General features: G+C 38.1%; 1 protein-coding gene across 1 annotated transcript in view; it reads left to right on the top strand.

The window, feature by feature from the left end:
* Positions 1 to 11,809, top strand: part of LOC106883038 (uncharacterized) — a 45,063-nt gene extending 33,254 nt beyond the window's left edge. The window contains exons 6-7 of the mRNA XM_014933900.2: positions 652 to 848; positions 2,099 to 11,809. Coding sequence (XP_014789386.1) covers positions 652 to 848; positions 2,099 to 2,317 — 416 coding nt within the window. The 3' untranslated portion in view covers positions 2,318 to 11,809. The remainder of the gene's footprint in view (positions 1 to 651; positions 849 to 2,098) is intronic.
* The last annotated feature ends 691 nt before the right edge of the window (positions 11,810 to 12,500 follow it).

Below are 12,500 nucleotides of genomic sequence, written 5' to 3' on the forward strand. Positions count from 1 at the left end.
ACAGCTGGATGCCCTTCCTAACGCCAACCACTCAGAGAGTGTAGTGGGTGCTTTTACGTGTCACCCGCACGAAAACGGTCACGCTCGAAATGGTGTCTTTTATGTGCCACCCGCACAAGAGCCAGTCCAGGGGCACTGGCAACGATCTCGCTCGAAAACCCTACAAAGGCCAGTCAGGCGGTACTGGCAACGGTTACGCTCAAGATGGTACATCTTATGTGCCACCCGCACAAGAGCCAGTCCAGGGGCACTGGCAACGATCTCACTTGGCTTGCTGGGTCTTCTCACGCACAGCACATTTCCAAAGGTCTCAGTCAGTAGTCATCGCCTATACATATATATATACACACACATACACTCGCAACAAACATATATATATATGTGCATACGTATGTACACACACACAGAGAGAGGCTTGCCTAGGTTATACAATACCTATCCAGTTCATTATCACAGTTACTGACCATTACTTTTGTGAGGTTCATAATCTTAACCCATTACCTCCCATAATTCTATTAACTGGAATTTTTTTATGAAACTTTGATTTCCTCATTTTCCTCATCATCATCATTATCATCAGCACCACCATTATTATTGTTGTTATTATTGTGCGTTTGTCTCACTCATGTAAATTTCTCTTCCAAAATGCAGAAAGAGTGGCCATGTCCAGTGAAGAGGAAAAAGTTGTCATCATCTCACTATCTGTCATCCTTCCTTTGGCTCTGGCAGTTCTTGTTATACTAGCTTTTATTCTGGCCAGACACACTCGACAGGATAAAACCAGTTCCCAAGAAACCATCCTTCCTACACAATGTCCTTCTTCCAAAAAGTATGTTCACACCGGAAATGTAAGTAGTCACATCTTTCTATTTTCTATTCTTCGTCTTCTCTTGATGCATCCATGGCTATGTGGTTAAGACATTCACTTTTCAACTATGTAGTTTCAAGCTCACTACCACTGCATGGCACCTTGGGAAAACGTCTAATATAGTCACAGGCTGACCAAAGCCTTTTTAGTGGATTTGATCAGGTGTAGCTGGTTGTGAAGGTGCGTGGCTTAGTGGTTAGGGGCATTCGACTCACGATTGTAAGGTTGTGAGTTCAATTCCCGGCGACGCGGTGTATCCTTGAGCAAGACACTTTATTTCACGTTGCTCCAGTCCACTCAGCTGACAAAAATGAGTTGTACCTATATTTCGAAGGGCCAGCCTTGTCATACCCTATGTCATGCTGAATCTCCCTGATAATTACGTTAAGGGTACACGTGTCTGTGGATTGCTCTGCCACTTTGATATTGCTGCACCTCTTATGTGTCCATAGCTTACACTGGGTACAACTTAAAGCGTTTCTACCTATGCATTTTCTACAGATTGAGCAGGGCCATCTACCTGAAGGGGTTTGTGTTTTGTCTACCTTCCTACTTATTAGGAATTTGGTTTTAGCTAGGTTGATTCTAAGGCCCTTCCATTCTAGTCCTTGCTTCCTTACCTGAAACTTCTCTAGTTCTGATAGTGACTCAGCAATTAGGGCAAGGTCATCAGCATAGAGGAACTCCCAGGGGCATCCCATCTTGAATTCCTGTGTTATTGCCTGGAGGACTATGATAAATAGGAGGGCGCTGAGGACTGAACCTTGGTGGACCCCTACCTCTACCTGGAATTCTTCACTGTACTCGTTGCCAACCCTCACCTTACTGACACCGTCCCTGTACATGGCTTGCACAGCTCTCACTAACCATTCACCTATCCCTAGTTTCCTCATTGACCACCAGATAAGGGAGCGGGGGACCCTGTCAAAGGCTTTCTCCATGTCAACGAAAGCCAGGTACAGAGGTTTATCTTTGGCTAGGTATTTCTCCTGCAGCTGTCTTACCAGAAATATAGCATCAGTGGTGCTTTTCCCAGGCACGAACCCAAACTGCATCTCATCTAAGCTGACTCTCTCCCTAATTAGTTGGGCTATGACCCTCTCAGTGACCTTCATTACCTGGTCCAACAACTTGATACCTCTGTAATTGTTTGTGTCTAAATATATGTATGTATATACATATATATAAAATGATTTCTGAATTTTCTTTTTTTTTTTGTTTTGTGTTTAGGAGAAGGACTCGACAGTAGTGAAATTATTTGTTGATACAGATAAAAAGCTAGTAAAGACAAACAAGGTTCGTCTCCAAGACCCGAAAAACGAAAGAGTTCCCTTGAACAGCTATGCAGACATGCCATTAAATATCTGTTCAACAGTTGCATTAAATGACGTGCCAGAAGAGGATGTAGACTTTGAAGAGAGGCCAAATGGTTACCTTGGTCTTATGTAAAGTATCAGCACTGACACCTACATCACTTACATTAACACCAATGCCACTACTACAACTACTACTACCACCATAACTGCAGAATTCTTTTCCTTTTGCTGGATTTGAAATCCAATACAAACCAAGAACTGATAATAAACAGCAACAACAAAAACAAAAAACAGGGAAGGGATTGTTGTTTAGTTGTAAGCTAATTTTCTGTTTTGTTTTCTCCCTGAGGGACGAGGCAGGCAGAGAGGGTATTGTTAGTCTTGGCCTCTCTGCGCCCACATACATGCAAATGTATGTCTTGTGGCCTCCTGACACATGTTGGATGTTAAACATAGGATACCACCATCAGTAAGACTCCTGTAGCCTTTCACTTACCAGTCTGTTCATAATAGTTCCACCAAGATTAGAGCCTTTTTCAGTTTATTTTTAAATAGGTGTTCTTTCTGAAATGGATATTTCTTCAGTGATTTCTATCAAGATGTAATTTTTCAAGATATAATTAATCTAGAACTAAATCTGTTCATATCTAACTTCTTCCTGATGTACTTTTATCTCAATGTTACTTTCCCCGATATATCTTTATCTAGACGTTAGTTCACCCAGATGTATCTTTATATATATGATAGTTCATCTAGACGTAACCTTATCTAATTGTTATCCCATTAAGATGTACCTTTTAGTCCATCTAGATGGAACTCTGTATTATCTGAAATTCATTGTGGTTTTCCAAAAAATATTATAAATGAAAGAAGATGGCCAATAACACAATCATTCACCTCTCAATTACATTACCACAGCTACATCACATATACTTTACCGTTATATCATTGTATTGCAGCTACTTCACAGCTATATCACAACTATAAAATGCATTTATAACAATTGCATCATATCCATTTCATAGCTACATCACTATATCAAAACTATAATACATCACAGACATGTCACTGTATAATAAATTATATTAATAGCTATTTCATAGCTGTATCATAACTATGTCATTACATCATAAACTACATTACAATGGCATCATAGAAGTCCCACCACAATCTCACATTGCTCTATGAATCTATGGCAGCAACATTGACAGCAACAACAAGTGGACTTGTAAATGTTGTGGCATTACCACTTGTTAATACAGATATATTTGAACAAAATAGATAAAGTTAAGTTTAGAGGAAGATAATTACTTAAATACTCTGTTAATCTCATCAATATTATTGGTGTCCGTAGCTGGCCCCCTTTGACCACTGCTATTTAGTTCTGCACACGAGCTGAAAGTGCATATTAAAAGATGTTGGTGTGGTCATTTGTTGTTGGGATTTTGTTCCCGTATTAGAATCTGTGTTTAAACTAATTAAATCTTTATTATAATCCTTGCTTCTGTTATGAACATTGTTACTGGTGTTTAATAAATCACAGATATTCAGTTTTTAAGGCATTGATGGAGTTGGGTGAACCTCTGAAGATAACGAACCACATGTGTATGTGTATGTCTCCCTTACTGATCTACACATGAAAATGATACATCACATGTATGTATCTCTCCCTCAGTGAACAGTCTTATGAAGATGACACGCCAGACATGTGTATGTGTGTATCTCCCTTGATGAACTGTTCTATGAAGATGACAAACCACACGATATATGTGTGTCTGTCTGTGAGTCCTTCAAAAGAACTGTTTCTACACATCTCTTATTTGTTTCCAGTGAATTCAACATTCATTAACATTTTTCTCTATTGACATTCACAACATGCATTTTTTTTAAAAAAAACAAAACAAATTATTTACTTTACTTTTGTTCATCTGACACAGTTTTTGTTGACGCTTAGATCGATGTATCTGACTCGTCTTAGTGTCTGGCAGACTGTAGTAACGCAATGGATTGGCAACCTTTTGAAAACAAGAGAAAATAGTTGTCTAACTCCCTTAGTGTGATTATTAGGGTGATAGATTGGCAGAATTGCTTGATCATTGGAAAAAATGCATTGCAGTATTTCTTCTGGCAGTTTACATTCTGATTTAAAATCCTGCTAAAGTCAGCCTTGCCTTTCATTCCTTTGGGGTTAGTAAAATAAGGCTCAAGTCAAACATTGAGTTGATTTAACTAACTCCACCCCTACTCTTACCCCTAAATTTGTGGTGTTGTACCTATGCTAGAAACAATTATTACGATTGTGATGCTGTGGATGATGGAATTTGGTAAAATGAGGTCAACTCTGCTTTTCATCCTTCTGGGAACAATAAAATACCAGTGATGTAATTGACTGTTCCTTCCCAGCCAAATCTGTGGCCTTGCACACATGTTAGAAATTCTTTTTATTTTTAAAACCCCGAAGGTGGTAAGCTAGCAGAATTGTTAGCGTATTGGATAAAATGCTTTGTGGCATTGCTTCCGGCTCTCTGCATTTTGAGTTCAGATTCTGCCAAGGTCTACTTTGCTTTTCAGCTTTCATAGTCAATGAAATAATAAAGTACCAGTTAAGCATTGAGGACATTGTAATCTCACTAAAATTGTTGGCCGAAATTTGAAACCATTATTTTTATAATTTCTGTCTTCCAAATTTGCTCATCGATCTCAGATTAAAGTAAAAACACATTTAACCTCTCTCACTTCTTCATTTTTCCATCTATTTCTTTTTCCCCACCTTGTTCCCATTCTAGTTCTTAATGGATTGGGGGGTGGGTAGGGGACAAAAAAAGAAAAAAAATGAAGAAACCTCACCAGCCATGACAACTAATACAACTCTGTTTCCATGTTGCTAAACCAATGTGGACTTACTTTGAAAAATTTTTATTCTATGAAAACATACATGTACCTTAACTTTGATTTCTTGCTGATGTTTTATAAGGGTTCATTCATTCAATACATCAAGACTAAACTCTTAATGAACAACAACAACAACAACAACTAATAATAATAATGTTACTATTTGTAATGACCAACTGAACTTTGTACCTCAAACTCTTTGTTGAAAGTGTTGTTTCCGAAGATTATTCCGGAGTCTTCTCTTTGTTTACAGCAATTCTTTGTGTTGTTCACAGAAAGGTGAGGAATCAGCTACAAGGGAGCTTTTAAAGTAAGGTGTTCTAACCAGCTTGCTTGTCTTCCTGCTTGTTTATCTGCCTCTTTGTCTTTCATTCCTTCCTACCATTCACTTCCTGATGTTAGTAAAATAAAGTTAACAGAGAGCATCAGGAAAACAGCCAATTGAAAATAATTACATAGAATAACCTCGTCATGTAAATGAATGAACTCTGCATTACCAACATCAACAAGGTTTGCATTTTTAAACATGGTGACTGACTGCTTTTTGAAACCGAATTAGATTCATCGTGAATGATTTCTTTTTGTAAGATGAAAAAATAGCAGAATGACTGTTAAGGAATGTAAATGGGACAAAGGCTCCTTTTCTTTTTTGGATTCTTTGACGATTTTTATATTTTTTATGGTTTTGTAAGTTGTGTATAAAACAGGGAATGGATAAACTGGGGGTGTAAAAATGTGATGTGTTTTTTGGTTATTAAACCTCTTTCTTCATTGTCTTTCCAATTGTTGCAGAAAAATGTTAGCATTGATTTTAATTTAACCTTAAATCGAGGAGGAGGGGGTTTCTCATTGAAAGATGATAGTTATTGAAGACACAGAAAGGAATAGTGAAGAGCAGTTGAGTGAAAAAGCAGAGGGGACCATATATCATGTGATGTACATATACATTATACATACATACATATGTATGTATGCATGTGAGTGAGTGAGTGTGTATGTGTGTACATGCATCTGTGTATAAATATGTATATAAAAGGCAGGTATGTATGTGTGTTTGACTTGGAGAATTTGAAGTTTGGGCTGTGGGGGAAAAAAAAAGTAAAGAATGAAATATTGGATAGGGCAAAAATCAATCAAAAATGGAACGTACGGTGGATATAGAAATGACTATTTGGAGATACTAATGAATGCATATCAGTTAGATTTAGCAGGAGTACAACAATTATTATTTCTATTATTAATTACATATACTTAATGTATATATGCTTCATATATTTTCTGGTGGAGTATATACACTCTCAAAGCACTGGGTGTTGAGGTGTTTTAACACCTGGTGGTTTGAAAGTGTATAAACTCTACCATGCTACTGCAGCCACCTTGAAATACATGAACCATATATGCTAAGTGTATGTGGTTGATAGTATTTATTATACTAGAGCTGCTTTTATTTCAAAATGAACAGGCTCATTAATGAGAAGTTTCACAATTCGTAGAGAGTAGTGTTTCATGTTCATTGTCGACTGTAGTTTACAGTAATTTCATTCAGCTTGTTCCGATCATTTTCTGATAATGCAGCACAAACTGGAAAATGGCAGACATTGACATAATTGCATGTGTCTGTGTGTGTGTGTATATACATATATATATATATATATATATCATCATCACCATCATCATCGTTTAACGTCCGCTTTCCATGCTAGCATGGGTTGGACGATTTGACTGAGGACTGGTGCAACCGGATGGCTACACCAGGCTCCAATCTAATTTGGCAGAGTTTCTACAGCTGGATGCCCTTCCTAACGCCAACCACTCAGAGAGTGTAGTGGGCGCTTTCACGTGTCACCCGCACGAAAACGGCCACGCTCGAAATGGTGTCTTTTATGTGCCACCCGCACAAGAGCCAGTCCAGGGGCACTGGCAACGATCTCGCTCGAAAACCCTACAAGGCCAGTCAGGCGGTACTGGCAACGGTCACGCTCAGGATGGTACATCTTATGTGCCACCTGCACAAGAGCCAGTCCAGAGGCACTGGCAACGATCTCACTTGGCTTGCCGGGTCTTCTCATACACACACACACACATATATATATATATGGAGGTTGGTTGAAAAGTTCATAGGCTGATTGAGATACTCATAGAATATGACCAAATAAGGCTAATTTTTCAACGCAGTCCTCCTTGTGTTCCACACACTTCTTCCATCAGTGTTGCAGCGCTTGGATCCCATTGGTGAAGCAGGTTAGGAAACCTTCAAGGAAACCAGTTGGATCTGCCTCAAACAATGTCAGATTTTCCTGTGATGTGACCAGCCTGGTACACTTCTGGTCAGGTGTCAGAAGATGTAGTACCCAGCAAGCAGAAAAACCTTCATCATGCACAAATTCATTGTGCAGAATATTCTCAACTCCCTCATGGGATATATTAATAGCATTGGCTATTTGATTTATAGACAGTTGCTTGTCATCCCTCACCATGTAGTGAACACAATGTTTTCTTTGGTGGTGACAGTTGCCAGAACATCCAGACCTTGGGTCATCCTCAAGACCTCCCCCACCAAATTCAGCTACCTACATTTGCTCTGTTCATAAAGCTAGTGTCATCTAACGCAGCAACTCATATCAGCATGAATGTCCTTGGGGGGCTGAAGTCTTTTTCTGCAGGTGCTCGATAACACCACGATGCCAAATATTGTCCATTTTCAAGAGAAGTTGGTACTAGTTACTATTGAAGTCTTCTCTGAACAGTCACATGTCAGTTTACTGGGAAGAAACAATGCAGTTATTAAGAGGAAGAGGGGAAATGAATGTAAGTAAGATTTCTCAGCTCGAGCATCACTCCCTCATCGTCAGCCCATGAACTTTTCAGTGTGTATGTGTATGTGTGTACTCTTAGTGAAAAGTGGTGAAATGAAGCTCTTACCTGTATATGTATATACGTGTGTGTGTGTGTGTGTGTGTGTGTGTGGAGATGCACATAGCAGTGTTGGTGTATATATATTTTTCTCCATATCTAAATGCACTGCTCCCCCACCACAACTGCTTATTTCCAATTTCAACTGTGATGTTATGAATGGCAGCATATCTTGATAATCGGGTTTTTATTTTTTAATTTTTTTTTTGTATGATGATGAGTTGGAGGACAATGATGATAATGATGACGATGATGCTATGACTTTCAAAACGTGCTAAGTTCCATGTATATAAATATACACGTTTTCTTTATAAAAATCTTGTTCATTGTCTATGTATATATGAATATATTTGTCAAATGCACTTCCTTTGAATGATATGTAAAGTATTTGAGGTGTCAAGCTACATACACATATACAAGGTGTGGTGAATGAATTGTCTAAATTACGCAAAAATGAAAGTAACACTCTCATCTTATTTTAACAGATATATTTATCAAAATTACATAAAAATATCTTGAAATACTAATGACTAAATTTATTCGATAGAATTGCCATTGGCTTCAACCACAGTCTCCAGACGACTTTGGAATCTCCTGCAACTCTTCTGGATGGTCTCCTTGTTTGAGTTGGTGAATGCTGTCATAAGCCTTGCTTTCAGATCATCTTTGGTATTAACAAGGAGTTTTGTTGATCTCTCACTCAACTGCGCCCCACATATAATAATCAAAGTAGGCTGCAGTCTGGGGAATTAGGTGGCCCCAGATGTTAGGGGTGGTGTGATCGCAGAAATTGTCTGACATCCATGACTGGGTTCTCCTACCTGTTAGCAGACATAGGCTCTTCCAGCAGCTACCCATTTGACCCAGGGCAGCATTACCTCCTCCAGGCACTTGATGTAGGCCTCCATGTTAAGTCTGAGGCCTTGTGGGAAGATAAATGGAGGCATAACGTCGCCATCACTAGTGATCACTCCAAACACCATGTTGTTTGATTTTTATCACTCTTGGTACATGTTTTGGGGACATGGCAAGCCAACGGCTGTTCTGTGTGTTTACCATCTGATCCTAGCAGAAATCTTTCTCGTCTCAGAAAAACCAAAGCATGTTCGGTTGGAGGGTATGCTTGAGTTTGTTCAAAAGCTTTTGTAGCATGGTCTTTCCTCTTGTCCTTGATGGCTTGGGATAAACATTGGACCTTTCTCATCTTGTATGAGGAATACCGAATATCTTCATGCACTACCTGCCTGATAAGAAACCCAGACACTCCCATGTGTCTGAGTTGGACCTGGCGATGGACTTGATTGACTTGAAGGGATCGTTGTCAATCATGGTCTGGATCTCGCCAACAAATTCAGTAATTCATTTCTTATCAGTACAATCAGAGTGAGTTTTCCAAGCTGCTGTACCTTTGTAATCACCATTAGACTCATCAAACTCTTTCCAAATCCTCTGCACTGTTCTCAGACTGACATCCAAACACTCTGAAGTGTTCGTAGTGGAGCTTCTGGCACGAATGGCAAGCAGTACAGTATGTCATTTCAAAATTTCTGGCAGAGTGAAGTGCGTCATGGTGCTGTTTTTCTCACAGACGGTGCCCAACTGACCCTACGATACTGTGTAGTTGACATTCATGAAATTAACAATATAAAATGGTGACAATTTATCCATCGCACCCTGAATATTATACACACATATGTACAAACATCATAGCCTTTATTTTCTAGATACACTTGTTCAGTATTTCCCCCAATGCTGCATGCCTTCTCTTCAATACAGTCTCTTACTCCCTTGTCTTCTAAGTAGAAAGATAGACGATCATACCATGTTATGGCTATTAAAACTAACCCCTTTGATCCCTTTCTGCCATAGTAAAGGTCTCTGAGTAGAAACAATATTGATCTGTCTGTCTAATACACACACACACACTCACATATGTTAGTCAGATTTCATAATCGCTGAGGTTGTGAAATGTTGAGTTTTATCAAGTACCACAAATGAATAAAATTAAGCTCTATTTTAAATCCTTTATTTGTCATTTGGAGAGTCAAACTTACTTTTAGTCCATTATTTGTCATCAGTTTTTTTTTTGTTTTTACTATTTGGTTCAACAACAGAACCCCTTTCTGTGATATTTTCATTTTATTCATTACTTCTTTTTATGTTGTATTGTTTTGGGTCCCTGGCGTGGATTAAACTCCCGTAAACCAAAATTTCTTTCTTCTATCATCAATTACCGTATCTTTCACTCTCTGCTTTCTTTTCTTTCTATATTTATTATCTTTGGTCCCTGGCGTGGATTGACACCCCGTAAACCAAAATCCTTCTTTTATCACCAATTTTTTTTCCTGTAATGTCTTTGGTCCCTGGCGTGGATTCAATTCCCGTAAACCATTATTTATTATTTCATCACACACACACACACACATGCTACTATATACATTTTACTAACCCAGATAACAACTGTCTCTCCAACAAACCTAAAATTCTATGTCTATAGAGAGAGTACAAGCAACTTACTCCGCCTTTAGATATTTATAAATAAATATTTTACATCCCCTGTTATTGTTAATGAACGCTAGATTTGTGTGGAATATTGATTACTGATGTAAAACATGGCTATGTTGTATATTACTGTTAGCTATAAGTGCAGGCATGGCTGCATGGTAAGAAACTTACTTCCCTACCACATAATTTCACGTTCAGTCCTACTGTGTGGCACCTTGGGCAAGTGTCTTCTACTATGGTTCTGGACCGACCAAAGTCTTGTAAATGGATTTGGTAGATGGAAACTGAAAGAAGCCTTTATGTGTGTGTTCCTCACCACTGTTGACAACTGGTGTTGGGTTGTGTACGTCCCTGAAACTTAGTGGTTCAGTATATATATATACATATATACGACAGGCTTCTTTCAGTTTCAGTCTACCAAATTCACTCACAAGGCTTTGGTCGGCCCGAGGGTATAGCAGAAGACACTTGCCCAAGTTGCCATGCAATGGGACTGAACCAGGAACCATGTGATTGAGAAGCAAGCTTCTTACCACATAGCCACACCTATTCTGATCATTTGTTAATTGTCATAGATTCAGTTGATACAACTTAGCTTAGCTGTCGTCCTTTCTCTTTAACGTAACAGTAGAAAGCTGTTCTACTGGAACCGTCTCCGCAAATACTTCAAACAATATCATTCAAACTGCATTCTAATATATATTTTGTAATTAAATAATATTTTTTTTTAAATTGCCCTTTCTTTTTGCTATTTTTTCATCATTTATACTGCTGTCACTGAAGATAGATCTTGTATACCAAGATATCACATGGGATGATGGCAAAACTTCCTAGTTTCATGCCCTGTAACATCTCATTTGACAAATTATCTTCAGTGACCGAATAATGTTTTGTCTTTTGTTTTTTCTTTCTTACCTAACTGCTCATTGTTTTAATTGAACTTTGTTTTTTTGAAGCTTGTATTTATGTTCATATTAATGAGACATACAAGCTTATGTTGTGTATACATTGATGTATTTTATAACATGTATGAATATTGCTATTGATGAAATATATATATGTATATACACTGCTATCTCTATCATATGGAACATGTACATAATTGCTATAAATGACATACATACATGCATGTTGTGTATACTATAGCCTATACGCCATAATTTAATCAGTGAAGCAGATGGAGAAGGAAAACAAATGACATACATTATTCTTACTGTCTGCTTCACTAGTTATGGACTGAAAACTGCTCAGATGTTTTTTTTTTTTAAATATTTTATTTGGATGTAAATCAATAAATATATGTCAGTGTAAATTAGTTCATATGTTTATTATTATTACTTAAATTATTATTACTTACTTGCTTAAATGGCCTGTTCTACGTAGGGCAGCTGAAAATTTCATAGGCTGACCAAGATAGATACCCTTGTCAAATGTAAGCAAATGAGGTTTATTTTTCATCATAGTCCCCTTACAGTCCACACACTTCTTCTGTCATTATTGCAGGACATGGGCAAACAGCATCTGGATGGAGTATTCTGTAGTGTTCACAAGGCAATGTCATTGGCTATCGCAGGCTGTTCCATTGATGGGTTCAACTGGAATCCTCATCGTCGTAACCGACGGAGTGCCACTTTATTGTATGTGGTGATGCATTCGATTTCAAATTCCATAGGTGGTTAGCCAACTTAGTAACTTTGCCTTTGTTCTTGTGTTGGAAGGAAGATATGTGATTTGCATAGCTCTCCTTATCAGTTGTGTTGCAGTAACTTCTGCCTTATGACAGAAGTTACTGCAATGCTAGATAACACAACCATGCCCCCATTTATTCCTTCACATATTATGTTCTTGCTTCAAATGCCTAATAGGAATTTTTGCAATACATTAATTCATCACAAAGAATAAACAAGTCAAAGATTGTGTATTTCTATAGTTTATTTCACACCATCATCGCATTGTATTGATTGATGAGAGGGAGAGAGAGAGAGAAGAATATAATACTTGGTCAT

The sequence above is a fragment of the Octopus bimaculoides genome, chromosome 26 (genome assembly GCF_001194135.2).
Source record: "Octopus bimaculoides isolate UCB-OBI-ISO-001 chromosome 26, ASM119413v2, whole genome shotgun sequence".
NCBI lineage: Eukaryota > Metazoa > Mollusca > Cephalopoda > Octopoda > Octopodidae > Octopus > Octopus bimaculoides.